This window comes from Physcomitrium patens, chromosome 16 (assembly GCF_059467195.1).
Source record: "Physcomitrium patens ecotype Gransden chromosome 16, ASM5946719v1, whole genome shotgun sequence".
Classification (NCBI taxonomy): domain Eukaryota; kingdom Viridiplantae; phylum Streptophyta; class Bryopsida; order Funariales; family Funariaceae; genus Physcomitrium; species Physcomitrium patens.
In genome coordinates, this window is record NC_143425.1 from 15,514,246 (window position 1) to 15,538,927 (window position 24,682).

At 38.2% G+C, this 24,682-nt stretch overlaps 2 protein-coding genes and 1 long non-coding RNA gene across 13 annotated transcripts; 1 reads left to right on the forward strand and 2 right to left on the reverse strand.

Annotated features, from left to right (window-relative positions):
- Window positions 1–2,390: 2,390 nt before the first annotated feature.
- LOC112293770 (SH3 domain-containing protein 2) lies at window positions 2,391–4,990 on the forward strand. 6 transcript variants are annotated; one of them, XM_024543588.2, is made up of 3 exons: window positions 2,391–2,532; window positions 3,209–3,260; window positions 3,533–4,990. In XM_024543588.2, the coding sequence occupies exon 3, from the start codon at window positions 3,588–3,590 to the stop codon at window positions 4,680–4,682; it is 1,095 nt and encodes a 364-aa protein (XP_024399356.1). In that variant the 5' UTR covers window positions 2,391–2,532; window positions 3,209–3,260; window positions 3,533–3,587; the 3' UTR covers window positions 4,683–4,990. The 6 variants fall into 6 exon arrangements, with proteins under 6 accessions (XP_024399356.1, XP_024399355.1, XP_024399353.1 ...); XM_024543587.3 differs by lacking the exon at window positions 2,391–2,532 and adding an exon at window positions 2,634–2,688; XM_024543585.3 differs by lacking the exon at window positions 2,391–2,532 and adding an exon at window positions 2,683–2,825 and having other exon boundaries at window positions 3,150–3,260.
- A 101-nt stretch (window positions 4,991–5,091) lies between these two features.
- Window positions 5,092–8,414, reverse strand: LOC112293772 (uncharacterized). 5 transcript variants are annotated; one of them, XR_016497815.1, is made up of 3 exons: window positions 8,278–8,414; window positions 6,976–8,009; window positions 5,092–6,775 (listed from the first exon to the last, which is right to left on the reverse strand). It is a non-coding gene; the product is annotated as an uncharacterized LOC112293772 (long non-coding RNA). The 5 variants fall into 5 exon arrangements; XR_016497817.1 differs by having other exon boundaries at window positions 5,092–6,081; window positions 6,313–8,009; XR_012219292.2 differs by having other exon boundaries at window positions 5,092–5,598; window positions 5,809–8,009.
- A 3,914-nt stretch (window positions 8,415–12,328) lies between these two features.
- LOC112293643 (uncharacterized) lies at window positions 12,329–17,558 on the reverse strand. Of its 2 annotated transcripts, none has more exons than XM_090243481.1 (8): window positions 16,886–17,558; window positions 15,349–15,894; window positions 14,917–15,209; window positions 14,006–14,737; window positions 13,760–13,888; window positions 13,388–13,588; window positions 13,054–13,248; window positions 12,329–12,929 (listed from the first exon to the last, which is right to left on the reverse strand). In XM_090243481.1, exons 2-8 carry the CDS (start codon window positions 15,605–15,607, stop codon window positions 12,738–12,740), a joined length of 2,001 nt encoding a protein of 666 aa, XP_090099607.1. In that variant the 5' UTR covers window positions 15,608–15,894; window positions 16,886–17,558; the 3' UTR covers window positions 12,329–12,737. The 2 variants fall into 2 exon arrangements, with proteins under 2 accessions (XP_090099607.1, XP_090099608.1); XM_090243482.1 differs by lacking the exon at window positions 16,886–17,558 and adding an exon at window positions 16,073–16,855.
- Window positions 17,559–24,682: the final 7,124 nt, after the last annotated feature.

Sequence of the window (24,682 nt, forward strand, 5' to 3'; positions counted from 1 at the left end):
GCAGAATTTAGATCTTATTTGTTGCAACACGAGTTGCATCGTGTTCACCATACATAGATCGAAACTCCGCCAAAAAAGCTTCCAAATTGTCCAATATTGGATTTTGTTGTTCAAGAAAAGACGAAAACCACGATAATACAGAACCAGAAAGTAGAGTGCCAATAAACCTGACTTGTGATCCTGGAGTTGGATAGCTTTGCGGTTGAAGTTCAATTGCCAATTGTACTTGATTGATGAACCCTCGAAACTTTAATCTCGTACCATCAAATTTCTCGGGTAAGGCAATTCTTGGTTCTCTAGTGCTTATAGGGTGTTGTACAATTGGAGAAGGAACGTGATTTATTGTAGATGTTGAAGCAGCTCCGATCATCTCTATATCCCCACTTTCTGCTATTCTTGTTCTTTCATGTGTTGGTGAATTGAGTTGATGCATCGCAAGCATTAACTCTCTCATTTGCTCTTGCATTTGTACCATTGCACTCTTCATTTCAACAAGCTCTGCCATAATGACACTAAGAAGAAAAATTTGTTTGATACTGCTCAAGATAAAAGAAAAGAAACACTTGATAACAAAGAAGATACTAAGAACAATATCAGTTTAGAAGTGGGTAATCCGCAAACTTCTAATACGCTTATGTCTTGTCAAGAGAAAGGGGTAATCCACTCTTACTCAAGAAAAACAAAGCTCTGATATTATAAGTACACTCTTGTCAATCTGTCAAGGACAAGAACTCGATGAAAAAACAGTTTAGACAAGTAAGCCTTCACTCAAAGAAAAGTAACAAAATATGAATAATAAGTATGTATATTGAAAAGAGAAACTAGAATGGCTATTGCCAAAAGACAAAAAAACTAGAGACCCTTGAAACTAGACTAGAAGCAAGAAAGGAGTTGACAAGAGTGAAGAAGCCTTCACTCTTGTCTCTATATATACTATCTAACTAGAGGCTACGTGGCGACGTTCTATAGGACCTCCAATATGTGTTGACTTTGTAGGACACATGCCTTGACTTACAAGGCAAGTTTTTCTACGTGTGGACCACATAGTTAGCTTGATCTTCAAGCTAACAACATGTGTGGCACATGGCCAACTTGTTGATCACGTTTCTAATCCAAAAAGTCAATTAAAGACACCTATGAAGTCAAAGCAGTGTCTAGGAAGTTTCTAAGAAGCTTCTATATTAAATATTATAGAATTAACTTACTTTTATCTACTTTTACTTACTTCTACCTATTTCTATATGTAATTATTAGCTTACATGATTATGGCCGTGACACTAAGTTGTCTCTATTAGCACTTATATTGTGTTGATGATCTTTGACATTATTAGATAGAGACAAAATAGACATAGAAGGTATTAGACAAGTATAATGACATGCAGTACCTTCTTTGTCTCTAATATTGGAATTGAGTCATTCATGCTTAGAATCACAACTCATATCATGAACTATAATGGCTAAGTGGAATGAACTTTGGATATATAAACAAAGGAAAAAACCTTGACTCTTTTTAGAATGCTTTGCTCAACATGCATATTATGTTATATTGAAATATTAACCTAAAGAATTGATAATAAGACCATAAGGTTGATAAGGCAAGAAAAGTGACACACAACATAGGCTTAAGGCAAAGCATGACATGACATAGTACAAGAGAGAGATGGGAGGTGCGACAAGAATATTGAATCAAGATTTATCTCTTGCTCTCTTTTAAACAAAAAAAAAAAAGTAGTTATTTTTGCAAGAAGTAAGAAATTAGGCGACTTCCATGATTGTAACAATAATGAAGATTAGGATAATAATGAATATAGTTGCTTTTAATTGATTGTGGATAATAATAGAATAATAGAAAATAATAGAAAAATAAATCTAAATATCTTTATTTTTGATGATGGTTAAGATAGGTGGGTCAATTTCATAAAACCCTAAGTCATTTTAACATTATACAAGAGTTGCATAACTACAACCACTCTCTAAAAAATAAAAAAATCTAGAACATAATTAAATCATAATTTTAGAATCTAAAACATAATTAGAACACAATTTTTTTCACATCTCAATCTAAAGTTTCACTTATGCAATAAACATACTGATATCTATCACCACTTATACACATGTATCTTAGTTGGTTATTAGAGCTGATGAAAAAGAAACCCTTGATATGTATATACAAACATTGGGCAGTGGGGAACTTGGGAGAAGATGGAATGGCTGGTAGAAAATGGCGCCGGACACTGACGATTCGAAATAATACGAGATGGCACTGGATAGGGGGACGACTCACACTTACAGAGGCCCAGCCCAGCCCGGCCAAATAATGGACACTGGGCCCCGTCGCCCAAACTCGCAGACTGGTCGTCGTCACTGCGTTGCAGCGTCGCACCTCGCCACAGCCATAGCCAAATCCCTGGTCTCGGAGCCCGTCCCCCCCTCCATTTCCCGTGCTCGCACGCTGCGTCGGCGGGTAGCGCATTGCGTCCTCGTTCCCTGCTCCGCATTCGCGACTCCGTCCGATCGCCTCCCACCTTCCTTGTAAGTTGAGACGTGCTCCCCTGCCTCCGCTTGCCTGGGTTGCGTGATCGTGCGTGGGAAGCTCACGTGCGAGCGCGGGATTCGTTGATTCTTTCTTTCAGGGTTTTGGGGCGACGGGGATTTGCATTCGACGTTGTGGGTCGTTGTTGGTACAAGGTGGGTCCGTGCCGGTCTTTCCTTTGGTGGTACGATTGTTTGCAGATTTGAACCCTGCTCCGTCACCCGGTTGGCGCACTCATCGTCGAGAATGGTTGAGTCACGTTTGTGCAGAATGCAGCAGCGTTTAGCTTCAGGTAGTTTGGACTGGCATTTGGAAGATGCTAGAAGAAGGCATTTTTTTTTCTTGCGGGGAGCTGTTCTATAGGTGCAACGTTCATCAGTTTAAGTGTTCAACCTTGGATTTCGTAGTTGTTGGTTTGTGGAAGTATATCTCGCTTGCAGTGTAGTGGATCTGCGTTTCAAATTTGTGAGCCATTGGTTCCAAAGCCTTATCGTCTCATCGCATGGTTAGGCACTTGCAAGACTTTGAGGTCTTTTAAATGCATCTAGCTTAGGCTGTCCTGCATGCGATTGTATTGATTTTTCCGTCGCTCAAGCAATTCTGACTTGCTTGCCAGATCTGAGTTCTACAAGTGAAATTACTTAACGAAGAGCTGCTCGTGGTTCATATGGCCAGATTGACGCGGAGGAAAAGTGCGTAGGGTTGACATGTGCAGACTTTAGGACTGGTGAGTTTTTCTGAATGACTTGCCTGCACATCTAAGAGGAAAATCTTTTCATTTATTCATTCATTCATGCATTTGTTTTTTCGTTCGAAAATCAACTCATTTCTTGGATCATTCTTTTTGTACTGGGTCAGGAATATACTTACAAATGTGATCTGCTTAAACTTTAAAGACTAGATGCATAACTATTTTAAAATTCGCAACCATCACTTGTGCAGATCTTTAAAAGGTCTTAACACGCATTGATTGAACTGGTTTTGTTTGCAATGGAGCAGGTGCGACGGCCAGGGTGGTAATTGTGATCACATTGTTTGTAATCCACAACAAAACATGGATATGTTCAGGAAAAGCGCCAATAAACTTCGCGAACAGGTTGTCAAGCAACAACATGCTGTTCTAAAGCAGTTAGGGGGGCATGGATCTGGCAGTGATGTGATCATCGATGAGGCTGAATCACAAAGGCACCAGCAACTTGAGAAGTTATACGCTTCTACCAGGGCTGCAAAACATTTCCAGAGAGAGTTGGTAAGAGGTGTCGAAGGGATTGTTAGTACAGGTAGCAAGCAACTAGAAGTTGCAAACAAGCTTGCAGACGAATGTAAAAAATATGGAACTGAGGGTGTAGGGGTGGGTGGTGCTCTTTCTAAAGCCTCTTTGCAATATGGCACGGCCAAAATCCAGATGGAGAAGGAGCGGGATTCTATGCACCGGGTCTTAAGCACGCAGGTGGCAGATCCTTTGAGGGCCATGGTCAATGGCGCACCTCTGGAAGATGCTAGGCAATTGACACAGCGTTATGACCGCTTACGTCAAGAAGCAGAAACTCAAGCCAGCGAGGTCAGCAAGAGGAGAACTAAAGATGCAGGTGGTCTCGAGAATGTCGTGAAGCTGCAAGTTGCTGAAACAAAGATGCAGGAACTCTCATCGTCAATGGCAGTTTTGGGAAAGGAAGCAGCATCTGCAATGACTGCTGTAGAAGCTCAACAGCAGCGTCTTACGCTGCAGCGCATCATTGCACTGGTACATGCCGAGCAGGCATATCATCAACGAGCTGCCGAGATACTGGACCAGCTTCAAGATCATTTAGTATCTGAACTGCAACACAGTGAGGCAAGCGTACCATCCTCTGGAACGACTGTCAAAACTCCTACTTTTGTGGATGCAGATATAGGCGATGCGGTTCAAACCAAACGCAGTCAAACAAGGAATTATTTCATTGCAGAAGTAACTCATCCGTTTGAGGCAGAGAGCCACGGGGAACTTTCATTATCCGTTGGAGATTTCGTTGTAGTGCGTCAAGTTGCTCCATCTGGTTGGTCGGAGGGAGAGTGCAAAGGTCAAGCAGGGTGGTTTCCTTCGTCGTATGTGGAAGCAAGGCAGCGGATGCCTGGGGACAAGGTTACTGAAGGGTTTTCTGGTGTGTAATTTCGTGGTGCGGTATCAATTTCTGGGGGAGCTGCATTCGATGGTCAAACTTGGATCATCTATCTTTTAGCTGAGTACCCTCTTTGAGTATCTTTATGGTGGCGATTGGCTGCTCTTGAGGTATAGAAGCCGACATGCTTCTCTTGACAGGTCTGAGTCTATTCAGTTTAATTTAGTTCACGTCAATTCTGAACTTCTGTCATAGTACAGGCGTCACTTATTGGAGTCTAGAAATGAATTCTGTACATGTGTTGGACAAGTCTGCAACCTCTCTTAAAACCAAGTGTTGCTACTCGTTTTTTTGTCTATCTTTCAGTGTGCGCGACCGTGGCTTACTCTTTGTTTTCCTGGAAATCTAACATCGTTGGTCGGATGGATCAAATTAGCAAATGCTGATTAAGTGACATAATTCAGAGACCACAACGATCAGATTGTTCAGAGACACCAGCGATGATACTGGGTATGTTTACATTCTTTTTGAACTAATGAACTCTGTATCTCCCAGCCTCAAACTCTTGAACTGTCTTTGGAATGGCATGGGCCAGATGGCGTTGTCTTTATGACAAAACGTCTCCCTGCTCCTCACACAACCACTTCCCTTACGCACCAAATTTTCATTTGCTTCCTTTGGTGGAACAGTACACAAGCGTAACAAGAGTTGAGTCACCGTTGCGTCGGGTATTCATACATTGAAATGGTATGCAATCAATACAAAAAAAGGTCTACATTGGATGCTGCGTGGAGCTATGACTTTCGTCTAATTTTGTCTCAATTACCGTAACCCTGAGCCACCATGCAATTCTCCCCTCGAAAACGCCAAAAGAATGGGATTCTTTTCAGTGACAAGAAGCCAGAAATTTATGAGTCGAAACCGCTTCCTTGTGAGGCAGTGCTGGACTTCGGATATTTGTTAGACCTGCGAAGACAAGTTGGAGTAAATCATTGGTCAGAGATTCGCTAATAGTAATGTTAATTCTCTGGGCTATGTCTATGAATAGATACGAGCTAAGTCGGTACAGCTAAGGGAATATCAATGTGGAGTGTAGTAAATTACGAAGCAGAAGACTTAGTTGAGAAGAACAGTTACTATTCAACTTATATCATGGGGATTGACTATGAAGTCTACCGTTCATGAATCTTCTATTATTCCGTAGCACTCCAAAGGAAGCCAAAGGCATCCAGTCGTATCAAAAGTAATCATACAATTCTCCCCTGAAGACCGAAATTGTAATACACTTAAACAATACACTCTATTCCATCAATGTATGTATGTGCAATCGAATCCGTAAACCCAAATTTGGTGTAGCTGTCAAGTCTTGGAACTTGGTTTGCAAGGATGGTCAGGGGCCAGGCACATTGTGGTCAGCTTCACATGCTTGAGTGCGCCCTCCCACATGCTCTGAAACACGTTTTGGTGGAAATCAACTAAGGATATACAGGCGATGTGATGCTCAGTACCAACACTCGATTGTGCCAAATATACACATAAACAGTGTGAACAATGTACCTCCTGAATCGCTTCTTTGGATCATAAAATAGATAGATGATTCCCTGTTTTCACGCTTGCAAATAGGACCACATATAAAAATAAAAATAAAAAGGTCACACAAAATGCTTGATCTGAAGGTACCCCATGAGATGTCCAATCTTGAGAATTGGTTGATAAGACCAAGTGGCAATGCCGATAACAGCAGATTGATCCAGCAGCATGTTTCTCATTCAGCTCTGAGAACTAGTTCACACAGCTTTTGTTGAGATTTAGATCGTAATAATCATCACCTCGTGACCTATAACCCCAAACACTGCCGCATGATACCTGTAATTTTCTGAGATTAGATAAAGCAAGGGTTTAGGGTCCCATTGAGGTCTTCAAGTGTCGATGTATACGACAGAAACTCGTATCATCAAAACTTACCTTTGTGCAGCAGAAATGAAACAGATAGGGCGAGTCTTTCATTTCAGTATCAAGAACATGGTTCACGATACCAGAAGGTTTTGTACAAGTTACAATGAATAAAAAGACGCCAGAATGAAATGGCAAGAGTTATAACAGCTTGATAAGTTATCGTTGCAGAACCCTGCTCAGTTGATAGCTGCAAAATTCTACGAGAGGATCAGAAAGAGCTCAGACTCGATCGCGATTACAGGAGTTGAGAGATTCACACCTACTGACATCAACTTTAATCTCAATGTGCCAGCAACATCAAAAGAATGATTGTGGAAGAGGATCACACATCAAGAACTAGTCTCAAAAAGTTAGCTGCTAGAGATTTATTTGAAAACTTGGTCTTACTTGTGACCCATCTTCCTTCTCATTCCAGCAAGTTAATGATCAGCTCACGGATGTCTGTGACAGTGCGTGTGAACTCGAGGAACATATTTGAGTGCTAGCCTTCCAGTTCAGTGCGTGTGTGGCAGTTGTTGCTGTTGAAGTTGCACGGGCTGCCTCCTACGATGAGATCGAACTCTCAGTACTTTCAACGAAAACTTTTAGTACCTTGCTTTTGAGGTTTTTCACATTATGATAAGTCTATCAAGGTTGATCTCTTCCTTGATAGACTTATCCTTGAGAAGTTGTACAGAGAAACCAGCCTCTACTTTCACAGTTAGCATAGGCAGCACGATCGTCGAGTCCAGTGTAATCGAGCCTCCACTTCGGGTACAAGCCATGTTATGGATGACCGCAATGCGCTCCTAAGTACTTTTGCAGATGGGTTCTTGCGGCTTCTTATGAATTTCCGGTGATTACATTTTGGGGCTCCCTACACTACGAAGCTAAAGCCACTTCTCTTAAGGTTCAGCACCTACATCTTCATCGCTCGAAACCACATCCTACAACATAGTTTAGGCCGGAGCATTATGTGTGAAAACTAAAAACCACGCTGCTCTTATGCACGACATAAGATCACCAACTGAACTTGTAACAACACCAGTTCCTCCTGGTGGCTTAACGAGGCTCATAAGTCGAAAAAAAGCAATTCTTGCATCGGACAGATGTTTTTCAACGCATGTCGCTCGAGAAATATCGAATTTTAGGGCATAAGTAACAATATCATTCAGATCTCCAAATTCTGCGGAACACAGTCGATCTCGGGCTAATTGACTTTACGTCGCAGATATCTTGTTTTATTGATCACTTCCTGATTCTAGCAGCGGTATGCAGGTTGAGAGGAGGAGAGAACGTGAGGTGATCTCTGTGGCGGAAACGAGAGGATTCAAATTTGTGGCAGAGGCTTATTGCTGAGTATGATCACAGCTGCATTCTCTAGATTGTGTAAGACTTACACTCTGCCGGTCTCCTCCGCTGCTCGATGCGAAGACCGCAATCTGCTCAAGTAACTGCAATTCATCAGCTCAACACACCCCCCACACATCATGCAAATGTCTCGTGATGCAATTCACGCAAGCTTGAGATATACGCACATATTGACGAGCTCCCACTCAGGCCTGCAGACATAATCCTCCACAACCCTGAAAGTCATCTCACATCGCTCACCTGGAACTCCAGACACCCCGCAATACAACGCAGTATCCATCATAAAACTAGAAAAACAGAAGAAAAAAAACCAAAAAAATCGAAAAACCAAACACTTACCTGGTCCAAGACTAGGCTTGTAATTACTCAGAGCGCCAAACCCAGGAAGCGAATGTTAAAGGTGCTGCCTTTGGCCCAGACCTACCGACACGATTAGCCGATATTATTATTGTTGAAACGATGCGGCATTTTCATGGGCTTTGAGTTGGACAGGATATGTGGTGAGCTCCTGGTAGAGAGCATGTCTTGTGGGATGGATGGATGGATGGATGGAACTATCCTAAATGGCTGTTCATCCCAATTGAGGAATTAGGTAGGTTCAAAGTTTTTTTTGGCTTGCTTGATTGTCTTGTGATTTTAGGGTTTTATATTTGATACCCAATAGAGGAAAAGAGGCACATGAATCATTATTTGCACTTGACATTGTTTCCAAAATCTCTTACTTTGTTTTGTTCTCACCTAATACAAGTATCATAAATAATTCTTCAAGGTTTCAACGATGTTTTAGGGTATATTAATAAATAAGAGTATGATCTAGTTCATTGCCTAAATGTCATGCTGTGGATGATTATTTAGAAGATGATTTCACCCACGTGACACATAGTACAAGTTCATTTGTTGTCTAATTATATCAATGGATTTTTATATGTTTGATTTAAAGAAATGGATTTGCATACAATCCTATGTTGTCTTTTGTTTATAATTACAAATCAAGTAAGATTAGATGTGCCTATTACTAATTCAATAATGGAAATTTACTTTTTTTACTAATGTAATCAAGTTAAATTTTATTTTAATATATGTATATACAAGCTTTTATTAATAAAATAATATGCACAAGTTTAATTATAAAAATACTTCAATTATATTGAAATGATTGAAGTTAACATCAAGTTGCTAATTGTAATTGAAAGTTAATATTAAATTTAAAAGCATAAAAAATATTGACTTATATAATTAAAGAAGTTTGATAATTTAAATAAATTTTATAAAATTACTAGTAAAAAACACATATATGGTTAATTCTTATTAGACAGTATGTAAACAGTTGATAACTAGTTGTACATCATGAACATTAGTCAACACATAGTTAAATAGCTATTGTAACCATCATAGCTGTGGTACCTTACTAAGCCATAATATAGCCTAAAAAGTAAAATACCCACATGTTAATAGTTGGACTAATTGTTAGTGTATTTCCACTAAAAATTTCATGTCATTAGACCATGGAATTATGTTATGTAAGATCTTGGGAAAGAGATTCATTTCTAGCAATTAGTTCTCTTAAAGCTTTTATGGTTGGGTAGGGAGCTCATTTGTGCTTGCTTCATTAAACTTCTATTCTAGCAATATACTTTCTCATATTTTATTACATCTTCATTATATTTAAAATCAATAAATTGAGTTTAAAAAAACATGATTATATTTTTATGAATATGTCATGTAATATAGATTTTACAGATTTTATTTTAAAACATAAAAATATCATAGTAATTATTTTTGGTTTTTAAGAAAAGTTCATGAATTTGGTCAATGATTTTTTTTTTCTTGAAATATATTATCAAAAAAAATAAAATTGTGGCAAATCTTATGAAATGTCACATAGATGAAGATATATTACAAATAGTACAGCTTGAGGGCATGCATAGTATGCATGTGATGTTGGTAATTGTATGTATATATATATATATATATATATATGATCTATAAAGACATATAATAATTAAATATTACATAAATATAGTACTTTTCTACTGTATATTATATAACACCATAATCAAAATAAATAAATCAAATCAGTTCTAATATATATATATATATATATATATACATACACTAAAATTTATTTATTTTTTTGTCAAAACTTATTGCAGAATTATCTTCAACTTAAATATACTAGAGAAAAATTACAAATGCATTAAATAATACTTGGTAGAAGACATTTGTGATATAATGTTAAGACTAATGCAAAAGTCAAAATTCAAAGTCAAATTTGTTCATATAACAAGTTTAAAAATCAAAATTTGAATATGTATTTTATAGAAATATTTATTCCATACGTAATCTTAAGAAACAATTCTACATTGTTACGTAAAAGTAGATCCCAATAATTGTACTCCAATCACTAAATCTTAATATAATTTGTTCATCTATTGTTGCTGGCATCAAATTCTACTTATGATCATTATATATTTTTAAATATGGCCTTGAAACACTTTCATTATGCTTAAATAGAAATGTGTAATTTAAAAAACTGAGAATACCTTTGAGATCCATCTGATTTTTCTTCTTCAATACAAATGATATCATAAGCCTGAGATTGCAACATACAAAGAGATCACGACCACAAAAAAATGACCATGTCCACAGTTTACAGCTATTGTTGTAGTTTATGTAAAATTAAATATTTAATAATGTTTCTAATAGAATGAAGGAATATATTGAAATCAAGATCAACAGCTAATAATAGAAGTAGTAAAGTAAGTGACAATATTGAACCAAGAGCAAACCTATTAGTATTTTCTTTTTAGGATAATAGACTTCTGTAGATCTTAGTCTGCAAAATGACATCAAAGTTTTCGAAATATATTTTTAGATGTGAAAGGAACAAAATAAGAGATAAAAGATATTCTCAGAAGATATACATGACAAAGCAGAATAAAAGTGTGTTTTTTCTCAATCAACACCTCCAACATAGAAAAAGAATAAACACAATAAAGTCGATGAAAATCTTCCCACACCTATCCCAAAATTGAGGCAACTTATCAATGAGCATAAAATTCAAGCTTGTTCGTGTCAATAAGGACAGAATCCTCACAAACAGGTGCCTCACAAACAGTGGAAATTGAAGCTCAAACCTGAGGCTGGCCTGTCACATGCATCAATACTGAAGGAGCTGATTCACCAAAAATAAATAAATAAATAAATAAATAAACTTACACAGGTTGAATGCAATAGCTTAAAAATAACCAACAAAGAATTTCGTGTCTTGTCCGGTTGTTCTACAGTTGAGTCAAGTGTATCGATGCTCGTTTTTCTTGTGATAGTTTTTCCATGAGGAGACGATGATGCATGAGGCATTTTGGGATCTTGATACGGTCAAACACGAGGGTGCACTATGACAGAAGTTTCAACTGATTGTGAGATTTCTATGTCGACAACGGGATGAAGAAGATTGAGAGCACAGTGGTATTATCTTGCTATGGAATCCGACGACTTTGAACGAGGTCGTGTGACGTCAGTAGTGGATATATTATGTTTTTTCTCCTTTTGTTTATTTTTAACATGAGAATTAGGCTGAAAAGAATTTGAGAATGTTGAAAAGTCCCTTGAAATTGCAACCCAGGTTGAAATCGAGCCATCTCGAAGTGCATATCCCACCAAGTTAACAGACACCAGGCATGAACCGTGGGCACGCTTATCAGTTGGGGCATTCAGAACACTTTCCTGCAGGACAAATCAGCGTCGTACCGAACTTTGTTACGGAAGCTTTCCTTCCAGAACCAGCTTTCTGCCATACGGTCAAAAGTGTTGGCACCCTCAAGGTCTGCCCCTTCCATTCTCTACTTCCCTGTCTCTGGAAGCGCACCAAACCCTGGAAAAACCCTATCGAAATGTAACTACTTATCAGCTTCCCTCACAATCCGCCCACCTTCGCGTCCGCACTCCGCAACTGATTGGATCAGAGTAAAGACAGAAAGGAACCTCTTTCTCGCGTGAATGAGTTAGACTACCTTTTTCTGGAGATAATTACACCGCCATTAGGACAGTATTGCCACCTTGTATTAAGCAGCTTGGCTCCACAATGGGTTTAAGACTCAGTCGGTATTGTAGAAAATGACCATAAAGTTTGTCAGCTCAGATCCTTCTGGTCCATCTACCTAAAAGGCAAAGTAGAGGCTCTGAGGTGACAACTCACAAAAGCAACGCGTGGTGTAGAACGGTTGGGCTCAGCGCCCGAAGTCGGGGATTCCATAGAACTTGCGCTGGGAGAACTGAATACTTGAATTAATGTGTTGAGAAACGTGGATAATGTTATGGTGCTGAATGAAAGATGTTTGATAGGCACGTTTTACAGACAGTCGTTGACTTTACAGAGAACATACACCCGTTGTTCAACATTCAAATCTGCTCCAGTGTTTTGATTTTACTCTCTGATCAGTAACATGATACAGGAAGTAATTGGGTCATTGGTAGAGATTGCAGCTACTACGCAAATAAACCTTCATTGCTGAATGGTTGCTGCTAAATTACACTACTAATGTACAAGCTGGTGGACTGCATCTCAGGCAGCCGTGAAAGCACTCCCCTCAGAACGTTGAGGATGGCCAGGATTACGTCATAGGAATAAGGCAACACTACAACATCTAACACTCCTGAATATGAACTACTCAATGGAATGGGGAAAGACATAGCCCAGTCGAATAATCATAGAGGACAAGGCTTGGCATCATTGGAAGGATCCCTAAATGACTGCTACTTCACCTGCTACTAGCTACAAAATCGTGAAGCCCACTCTTTTACCTGAAAGTATCTGACGATGAGTTTGTCCTATCACTGCATGGATCGGGATAGGTCAACCCTGATCTCGAATTTGAAAGAACTGCACCTTTGCCAAGATGCATTTGCACAAATGGAATTATTGCTGAAAGCAAAGCACCTGGACATTCTTCATGCGGCAAATGTCCACAATTGGGTATTGCCACAAACCTCTGTAGAACACCAGGAAACCAGTCAAGATCGAACTGAAGTGGGAGATTTATAAAATGAAGGGTATCCTACCACAGTACTACGCAAAAAACCACGCGACGACAACGAACATGTCATGGAACATACCGAGCTTGGAAGCTGAGATGTCAAAGACTGGGCAGATTTTATGGGCACCATATTGTCTTGGATCCCTACCACAACCAAAGCAGGCAGATTTTCTACGCATCGCACTAACTCAGCTGCACTTGAGGTGGGCAACCCCATGGTGGCCTTGCTGACCTCTGACAGGGCCTTATCCCAATTTTCAACGCGCAGTGGGGCCTGCAACAAAAAATCAAAACTACAATTAACAAGATGACTCAACCAACAAGATATCACCCAAAAGGTTCGACAAATTGAAAAGTGGTTTTAAAAGGTCGGTCAATGCGCTACGAGAATCACTCAGAAAAACAGGTCTAACCTTATAGAGATCTATAGTTTCTGAAGTAAGCTTCGATGCATCATGCCAGGCACGGCGAGTGGTAACTTGCGCGATTTCTGATCGCAGAAGCGACCTCAGCATGTGACGCCCGAGGGTTGTATGCAACAAAACTCGAGCAAAGGATGGAACAACCTCTCTTGCAAGACTGACGCCCACCAGAACCAATCCCTTCACTTCCACCTGCGGATTCATAACATGAGAAACATGAGAAAGAACCATTACAGCTTTCTGATGATGATGCTGTTAAAATTTAATTTTCGTCTCTAACTTACAGTATGGATAGCTAGGTAGAGAACCCAAAACAAGCGAGAACGTAAGAGAATGTGTTTAAATTGGTCTTTCGAATCAAACCTGCGTGGAATCTCTCGACTTCGAAGACTGAGCAGCAGCCATCAGCGCAAGCAAGCCACCGTCAGAATGACCAACTAGGATGACCGAGGTGAGCCCCAACTCCTTGCAGAAGGCATTGAGCAATTCAACCTGGATGCAGAATGAAATATTACGTAAGAAACGTGGCCTGCTTTCAAGGTTCAAGTCAGATGGAACATTCCTGGTGAGAGAAGAGTACGCTGCATTCACAAGGAGCAACTTGAATACCTGTGTCTGTAATTCGTAGGGATTCGGTAGTCCTTTCGGCTCCCACTCAGTTCTTCGAGGGCGAGTGGTCAATCCCCATCCAGGTCGATCAAAGGCCACAACCATACAACCAACCTCCCTAGCAACGGTGCCCATGACGTGCCTCCATGAAAATACCCCACCACCAAAACCATGAATAAAAACAACCGCAGATTTTTTCCCGTGGAAGTCGTTATTCACATTGCTTGTTGGGGTGGAGGGCATAACTACTGGCGCATTATGAGTCTGCTGCATGATCGCGGGCCATCCATTCAGCGCTGGTCCAGCGTTCGACCATGATGAGGATCTGGATGTTGAAAAGTTGTTTTCACCTGCATAACCGCTCAAAAGCGGTGTATGCAGAGGTCCACTAATAGAAGTCCAGATGAGAGGGTTCCGGATGGACGAATAACTGGGTGAGTTTTTAGAAGAACTCCGTGTGTACTGAGACACTTCATGTGCTTCGTAACTATTGCCCAAGGGAATTTGACTAAATGCACTGCCATCGATAAATTTATAATGTACAACAAGCCCTTTCACATCCACAAATTGACTATCGTAATCTGCAAGTAGATGAGCTGGCAAATCATTGTCATCTTCCTGCGGTGACTTCGGGGACATATTGCTCTCCAAATCAGTTCTCCGGAGAAATTTGGGAGAGGAGACTCGAGAAATACGCTGGTACCCGTTCATTGAGAGTTTGCTGGTCGAGACCTGTTGGAGACACAGCATGACAATCAGAACCTATATTTAAGGGATAGGTGTACAAGACGCGCACACTTCCTTGTTTCTATTAAGACAAGCACCTGTAACTGTGTCACTGGGAAGAGACTCGGAAATAACAAAAACCCTGCACAACTATCAAAATAGAAGAGTTTACAACCGTTACTTACCCCATCCAAATCAATCTTGTCGAAACACAGCTTGCGACGAGCCTGACACCTTGCCTTACAAGCTACGAAAATGTGCAATAATGCGAATACAGCTGATGATACCAAGAGCAACGGAAGTCCCATTTTGTGTCCTCTTTCGCCTACTGACATAGGAGCTCCTGTAGAGGCATAGAAGTTTTCGTACATAGAGGCCTTGACTGACAGAAACACGGTGGTACCAATCCCCGAAACGATAGCGATTCCCAAGTAAGGACCATGGCAGAGGCTTGGAACACCGCAAACGGCATACGCGCCTGCAATTCAACTTGAGCGTGAGAAAGAGTCACATTGAACATGCGAGGAGAATGCAAATGGAAACTCAAAATGATACAGATCAAGCAACATGAATATTAAAAGGGATACGGGGTTGAGCGCACAGAGAGGGATGCTTACACAGAGCAGCGAGGGAACGACCCAATGATAGGAGAGGGATGTCGACAAGAGAACCCCTAAAACTGTACGTTGCCCAGTCAGCTCGGAATGAAAAGCAAGACGAACAGCAGGTGAAAGCGGAGAAGACGATGCTGATATCCAAGATGGACACGAGAATGGGACCAGATGACACGAGCAGTGATCCGAACATGCTTACAAGGAAGAACAGCGTCCTTCCAGTTCTTTTGAGACTATCCAAGCTGCTCCTTCCCGAACCCATAATGGCAGACCTCCACGGGGCTCCTGAGAATCAATCGATGACACAAGTTGTGCTAATTTTTTGCACTTCAATAAATTCTTGCAATCGCAGCTCCACATACAGAAGATTCGCTTCAGCAAAAAACAATTTAGCAGGGACTATAACCATTCGTGATCAGGCTTAGATCTCTGATTTTTCACTGCCGTGAAGCCGAGCATGAAGCGCAGCGAGTGAAATACAAAGATTCCGCCCAATTCAATGGCACGGATACTGCTCCAACGATCGTAATCGATACACCGACGTGCACCCTGCACCCAGTCAAGTATCATCAATTTCACATCCACGAGTGGAGACAAAACGATAAAAAATAAAATAAAATAAAAACACACGCCTAATAGGGTTCTTTCTCTAGCTGTCCTCCAGCTGTAGGAGATTTTAACTAAATCAGCCCTTGCGCACTCGTAATCGAATACTGCTCCAGTTCACCTTGCGAACTTAGTGCCAGATCAGAGCTTCCCATTCAGATGCGGCACGTTGTGTAAGAAATATAAAAAAATGAGCCTGAATTTAATGCCAAGCGAATCATCCAAGCACGGCGCACCAACGTCGATTAAGATTTAGGAATCAACTAGGCCCGAGGATTTTGAATTTAACAATTTCTCGAAACTCCTGGGCTAATATAAGACTTTCCTGGACAGGAACACAGACTAGAAAATGGCCCCTTACACTGCTTTCGAAAGGACACAGCCAGCTGGCGAAACATGAGAAGTTCACGCCTATCAGCATTCACTCACTTCGCATCTGCACTATAATCTATCGTATTAAACCACTTCTAATCTAACTACTAATAACCAACTATTCCTGTGTAAGGCCATAGCCAATTTTCAGGTGCGCATGACAACACCAGAAAGTAACTCCTAAAAATCTCGGATGACGAAATCAAAAAAATCGAAACTTCTATGAAAATCGCTCATACACGTTAGCTTCTATCAGAACAACCAACTGCAACTACACCTACGATGACATTAAAGGTGTACATCTCCCACCCCGTACGAGTATTGGCATAAAATCTAAGCACTTCGAAACAGTAGCATCTGAGAAGCGCAAACAAAAACCCTCCTGAATACCGAAAGAGGACTATCAGTGCATCCCTACCGAAACTCTCACTATCATCTCACAGAATCTCTGTGAGTAAGGACTAGACCCAGCTCGTTCTGAAATGACCGACCAAATTTGTAATACGAATTGGCCATGATTAAGGGAAACCACCCCAACAAAACCAAGTAAACGGATGCACACCTGCAATAAACAGCCGATCCCACCCTCTTCGTAATTACATTACGCGGGCTTCAGCAGCAGTTGCTTCATCGCATCACAACACGTCTCTCGGAACGCACGAAGAAGGAGAAACTCCTCAACACAGGAGTTAGTCTCCTTGCCTCCATACACGCTCTCCCAGTCCAGCTTCCGACAGGATGTGACCTCCACCTACCGAGAAGCTCCTTGCTCACACGTACGGAAATTGAGAAGCTCCGAGGCTCCCACCTCCACCCGCCAACACGGCTCCTTCCGGTTCGGAGAACAATACTTCTAGCGACAAACGAAGAGTCGACGGGAGGGCGCAACTGGCCCGAACCCTCTCAAGGAAAGTCGTTCGTCACCAAAGGAATCAATGAATTCACAACCAATCCCAATGGAATTCTTGCGTACATCACACTCTCGTGGCGAGACGCACAGAGCCAGCTTGAACACAAGCTATTGAGTCTCTTCCTCACCAATCCTCCTGGCGCCTTGCTTTGCTGCTGGATCTGCGTGGGGGGGGGGGGGGGGGGGGGGAACAAGTTCGTCAGAAAAGCCTCCCGTCACTCATTCCAGAGTAATCCATACATGAAACCAGCACACGAAGCTTCTAAAATTCCCTTGACACTTGCACACCCGTAGGTTCAGGAGCTGTATGCGACATGACCACAGCAGCACCCGAAATAGACCGCCTCCCAACCTACAGGTGACGTTTTCATCCCTGCCTCTGCGAGTAAACTATTTAACAAAACCCCCCCCGCCGGTTACTAGGCTCTCTCCCACCCCTACTCGACTAACAGTTTTATATTCTAGAAGAGGGGGGACCCTCGAAGATGAATTCCAGCTCTACCCCAGCTCTCTCTCTCGTTCGGATTCTATTTCTTGCCCTAATCACGCACATGCCGCTGTTGATCACCAGTCCCCAGATTCCATCACCCAACCAGCGCACAAACAAGTTCTCATAAATACAGATCGATCATTTAACAATCCCTCTTGCTCTCTCTCTCGCTCTCTCGCTCACTCGCTCGCTCGCTCTGACCTGCACTCACGTTTCATGAGACCCCACAGCTACCAGGCGCTGCGATTATCCGTTCCTAACCAAGGAACCCAGAAATGAGAAGAGGGTACTGAACAGGGAAACGGTGAAAGTAAATGGCACTAGAGGTGAAGATCCGAGCGCGGTGAAAGGGGTGAGCAGTGTAAGTGACGCCGTGGTGGCGGGGGGGAGAAAGACAAGCTGACAACCTGGAAGCACGCGACTGACACGAGCCACGGCGTCAGGATAACTTGACCAGTTTTGCTCTGACGGCTGTAGGATAAGTAAATTCAACGGCCCTCTCGGAAAACGCCTCTCGAAACAATGCTGCTGCTTCCTGATGCTGCGTGCTGCCACAGAGCTGGTCCTCCTCGCATCGGAATCAGCGACATGACATATCAGTTCGTGCGATTGCAGATTCATCCACAAGCAGTGCACCGAAAAAAATCATGGAGCAAAGTTCGTGGCGCGTCTGGGCACCGGCAGCCTGCCTACCCATGACTGCGGCGGCAGAAAGGGGGTGGACATGGCCCCCTGCCCGGCCCGGCCCGGCCCGGCCCTGCTCCCCACCCGCACTGTTGCACCCACTCAGGGGTTTCCATTGCGTGCCCGCTGCAGAGCTCACCCGCGGGAGCGCCGCACGATGCCATCTGTCCGAATCCCGCCACGTTTCAAAAACCACTGGAAAGATGAGGCAGACCCATTGTGTGTGTGTGTGTGTATGTCACTCTCCACAACTGTAATCTATATGTTTATGTTAAATGTTGAAATTGAGTTGTACAATTGGCTGCGTTGGATGGAAGTTCAATGATCTGATTTTAAAATATTATATTCTATTTAATGTGATTGATTTCCAATACATTTGATACTACAAACACAATAGTGTTTTTGTATATTAACAAGTTACATGCTTTGAATTAAATTTGTTAGGAATACATCCAACTACAACACAACATCTAAGTTAGTATATAATTTTTGCACAAAATTATAAAATAATTTTAAACATTGTGTTTGTCAGGATGTGTATGAAAATTTGAAATTATTTAAATAATTTCATACATAGGTTACATTATAAATAACATCATATATTTATATATACATTTTGTAAAGACTATATTCTATGCTTATCAATCAATTTTTTTATATTACCTTTAAGATATACAATAACATTGTTGTTTGTAAGTAGATTAAATACAAAAATATATGTGTATACAATAAATTGCTTTACACAAGGACCAAATGTAACTGAAGCAATCAGTGCCGGTGGAAATATGTTTGCTTATATGCATGAATTTTAAAAATATGAGATTTCAATAGATAATTAAGGTTTTCTGTAAAATACAAAGTTTTTTGTGGATAAAATGGGGATGTAGCATAAATTTACATGTATGTTCACATGTATGTTCATAAAAATGTTTTATTAAATGAGTTACTCAAAGTTGTACCCATGTATTTTTCCTATGTATTGAAGTAGTTTATACAGCATGCACTATTTACATATTTAAAAGAAGATTTCTAATTCTTGCAATTTGTTTTTTGATGTATTCAGATGTGGTGTGTCTTTGTCCATGGACTGGTCATAATCTTAATCTTTGATAATTAAAAGAATATCCCAAGATGAAAAAACCAAATTAAAAAAAATAGATTTTGATTTTGAAATGATACAATTTGAAATTTGAAATTACAAAAATATAATTAATATTGAAAAAAATCATATTTATCACAAATTATATGCATGCTCATCACAAAGATACTATAAGTTTTTCCTTTTTAAAACTTAAAATATATATATATATATATATATATATATATATATATTGTCATAATACTATGATAGTATTTAATCTATTAGAAAAAGAAAGTCCAGTGTTATTTATTTACTTATTTTAGTTTTAATTTGATATTACTTTAAAAGACTTGTCTCATTGATTGAGAATGTTTATTTATTTATTTATTCTAGAGTTATCAACAAAATAAAGTAATAAAAAAATAATTACACATGTTTTGTTCAAAAGAGAGTGTATTAATTTATAAATATATTGTTCTTTAATTGATAAATTTTCATATTTTGTATTTTTTAAATTATATAAAATTTTATTCAAAACATCAATTATGTAATATTAATAATACATATAATCTATAAGTTAGTATTATATAAAAGGTATTGCTAATGCCACCATACTTTTTGTTATTGCCACCACAATCCACCACCTACAATCAAAAAAGATTCTAAATATTTTTAAAAATAATTATATAGAAGATAAATCAAATTAAAAATTAATAAAAATAAGTTGTGGTAGCAATAGCAAAAATTGTGGTCATGTTAGCAACATCCTATAGAAAATATTTGAATAAGTATTAAATATACTTAGATTATTATATTGTTTATTGACTTAAATTTAAAAATACATGCTAAAATTGAGTTATGGTTTATTAATCCAATTATGCCACATTTAACAGCTTTTACAAAAATAGCTTAATTTTGGAATGATGTTTAGGAATTTCAATATAAGTTCATAGGAGATTTTTCAAGTTTTTGAAGGCAAGAAAAAAGAATTTTCAATTTCATGCACATTGGAGGATATTCAAAAAAATAATGTGTCAAAGGCTTTCTCTAATCCACCAAAAAAATAAAAAACAAAAATAAAAACAAAAACAAACAAAACTCTTTACTTAGTTCATTTCTAGGATTTGTAGTTTTTAAAAGTTAACTCAATCTAGAAGTGATTAAATGTGACACAATTGCACGAGATATTTTTATTATATTATTGTAATGCTTGTAAAATATGATTACATTAAATATTGCATATAATCCCTTATTGAAAACTATTAAACATTTAATTGTAAATACAAATTTTAATTAAAGTATTGATACAAACATCCTTAATACATATATTTTATGTAAAATTATATTATTGTATTTAAATTAAGATATTTTTCTAGAACTAAAAAGAGAAATTTTAAAGCAAAATCATAAATCAAATTTTATTTAATTGAAAATAATAATAATAATAATAATAATTCAATAAAGATACAAATAACAACTACTTAAATAATAAATTATAAAATTAACTTTTGTGGACATAATAATCAAAAACACAATCCCTCAAGTAGTAGACGATTAGGCCATTCAGAGAGATTCGTGGGGGTTCACTTACTGCAAACCCTAATCCACCCCTGACAGAACCCTAAGTGCGTCGTGAATAAATTGTTCCAGGGAATGCGATGGCGCAATGGCGATGGCGAATCCAAGCAAACCAAGGCCAGGTGGAGGTTGCGGACACGAAGACGACCGCGGTGGCGACCGAAGACACGCGACGAGCTGTCGTGAGAAGCAGAGCCCAGAGGACCAGGTCCAGGCTGCCGGCACCGAAGCCACGACTAAGAAGATTCTGAGCGCGAGCAGAATGTTGGCCAACAAGACCTGAGCCTGGGGGTCAGTCAGACTTGGATGATTCGACAGGCGGACAAGGCCTCCTCCGTTGCTGCTGCTGCTTAATTTGGCTCGTCTCTCTCGCTGGAGGAAAAGGAGCCTCACTGCGAAGTTTCGTCTCCGCCGTCAGGTCAAACACCTCACATTCACACTTGCTCCCCTTCCGCGGCTCAGATCATCTCAAGCACGGCCAAGGAAGGACCTCCTTCGTCGCGCCGGCTCTCGCTTCCGGCTTCCGAAGCCATTCCTTCTTATCTGTGGAGTGGCTGGGTCCTTGAATGCACAGCATCCGCAATGCCGTAACAAATATCTGCTTCTAGTGGTTCAAAGGTTCTGAAGTAAACACTTGAAAAAACAAAATTTTATTGAGGAGAAAACAATAATACAAATTAGGGTTCCGAAACTCATCGAATTGGGTAGAGTTCGGTGTCTCGATCAGCTGGTTTTGCGGTGTTTGGAATCATCGGATGACGCAACTTTTATCTTTTGCTTTAAAGTTGGATTTTCATTTTATTTTATTTTTGCATTGAAAACCATTCTCTAAACAACTTGTTGTTTTATTAGTTGAATGGAAGAATCTTTCATGTCAACTTGTTACAATACACATCAGATTGTTATTTTATTTGTTGAATGGCAGGTCCTTGCAATGTCTAGTTGTAACCTGTCCAGTATATACTTTTTTCTAAGAGATTCTAACGTGGTTGCAATCAGTTTTTTTAAGTTTCAATGTCAGGTTCACATAAATGTTTTGATTTATTAACAAATCATATATATATATATATATATATGCACTTGTAAAGTTGTAAAGTATCATTACATGCAATCCTGTCTTGATTTGTGAAATTAATTATCCATGGTTTACTACAAATGATCAACTGAATAAATGAATCTTCTTTCATGATATTATAGGTGTTACTCTTTAAACATCAGTTTTATTAATGAATGAGCATTAACTCATTATTTGGTTCTGTTGATGTGTGGAGTTGTTGATTATTTTTGACATAACAATATGTAAAAATATTTATTGCAATGAAGGGTTTTATATGGAATGTAGGTTTTTGTTTTATTAAAAATAAAATAAATTTGAAGTTTGTTTCATTGTTAAAAAAGGTTTAAACAAGTGAAAAGTAACTAATACCTAGAAAATAAGTTATTAATTTGATTTTTTATTGACTTTAAAAAACAATGAATTTCACCAAATAGAAATCGTCTGGCTTTACCAAAAAAAACCTACATTATATGTAAGATTTTTTGGATAAAATCAGAGAATGAAAAGCTCATGAATAATATTAGAGTGTTAACATGAATACAAATTTTTTTAATTCTTAAAACAACATGTGAGTGAAATCTTTATTTTTACTTTGTATAATCAGAGAAAAATAAAGGAAAAACTTGTGTTGCCTATTACAGGATTCTTTTGTGTTAACTTAAGTCCATAATTCACTTAAAATAAATTAATAATGTGAAATTTATATTACTTTCACTTCATTAATTTACATCAAAGATAGATCTTAAATCTGAGATACGTGTTTTAGTCATGAACCATTACAAAGACATGTTACGAATTTAAATGTACGAGTAATTTGTAAAAATAAATTTATTGATTTTTTTAAAATAACAAAACATATATTTTATTCTTTATTATTGTAGAATAATAGGTAGTATTGTAAATAACTAGAATAAAAATTTAAAGATGTGTAAAAAATAAACTTTGAAATATTATTTATATCTTCTTTAAACTCATTGAATTTAAATTACTTCGAACTTAGATGTTTCTTAAAATGAACATACAAATTGGACCAGATATCTTCTGTACTATTCACATACATGTGTATATTTTCTGGAACTATCAAACAAAAAATAAACAAAGGAAAAATATTTCAACATTCCAAGACTTTTCTTTTTCTTTTCTTTTTCTTTTTTAAAAGAAATTTACCCTGACCATATTATAATAATATACAGGACTCCAATGCCAGGGCCTAAAACAAAAGTTATTTTTTCCTCAGCTTGAACCTTTGAATGGCTTTGGAACAAGAGAACATTACCTTAAATGAAATCCTTGGTTGTCCTCTAAATAACAATTGAATCAACCAAATTCATGAAATACCAACAAAAAATCAGCAGTTTAAGACTAAAATGAATGATTTAACAGAAAATAAATTAAAATAAAATAAATCAACTCCAAAACAGCCGATGAAAATGAATTGCTTATACCATCCAACAAGTAGTAAGCAAATAAATAAAACACTAACAAATCACTCTACACTCTTGGTCCATATTAAATAAGAGTTTGTGGAATAATTTGATTTGGAAGTTGAGATTAAAGAAGAAGTTTGATGCAAAGGTTAACAACGTCTACATGTTAATTTAAATTGTATGACTGACTACCATTAAAACATGCAATACATTTTGTTCAATAACTTAAAATATGTTTCTCTCGATTTAAAACTTGTATTGGCCATCTTCAATTTCTGTCTTTCATTGGATATACAATCCTTAAGAAAAAAATCTTAGAATTTTTGGCATTCATTTGTAAATATTGGAAGAAATTCTGAAAAATAATAATACTAACTTGTTCATACATAACATCTTATCAAATTAACTTTGTAATATGCAAAGCTCCAATATTTGATTAGAAAGAGGACAAGTACCAATCACAAACATTTATAGAATGCTTATATATATATATATATATATATATGTTTGTGGTTGATAATTGTGCTCTTTCTACCCATGTATAGAATTGCATTTTAGCCTCTTGTATTATGGCAGTTAAAATAATAGGGTCATAAATGTTTAATTTCTCTGAAGTATTGTTTTTAAAAATAGCATCGTAACAATAAAAATAATTAAAAATGTGTTTTCTTGCAAAAAGGACAACACATTAAAAAGATAAAGCTTATGTTGGTATCAAGCTAATAAACTTTTTTTACTTTAATCATATATTAAGACACTTGATTCAGACAGAAGAAGATAAATGATTCTGAATGACATCATAAATGGATGGATTCAATAGCTTTAATATATATATATATATGTATATTCCTCTTTTTCTTACATGGAAAAATAAAACAAAATAAACATGCAGACAAGTGTTATGTAGAACAATAACTGTTGAAAGTTATAAATGTTATTCAAAAAAAGACAAACAAACAAACTTTACCCATTTTCAACTTATTTGAATGACATTGTGTTTTATCCAATATTGAAAATAATCCAATTTAATAAATAAAAATCTAAAAAAAATAATTTTGAAAATTTTGAAATACTTATTACATGAACATGTAGGGAATGTAGCAAATGTCATCCTCATGTGGAGAATTATAAT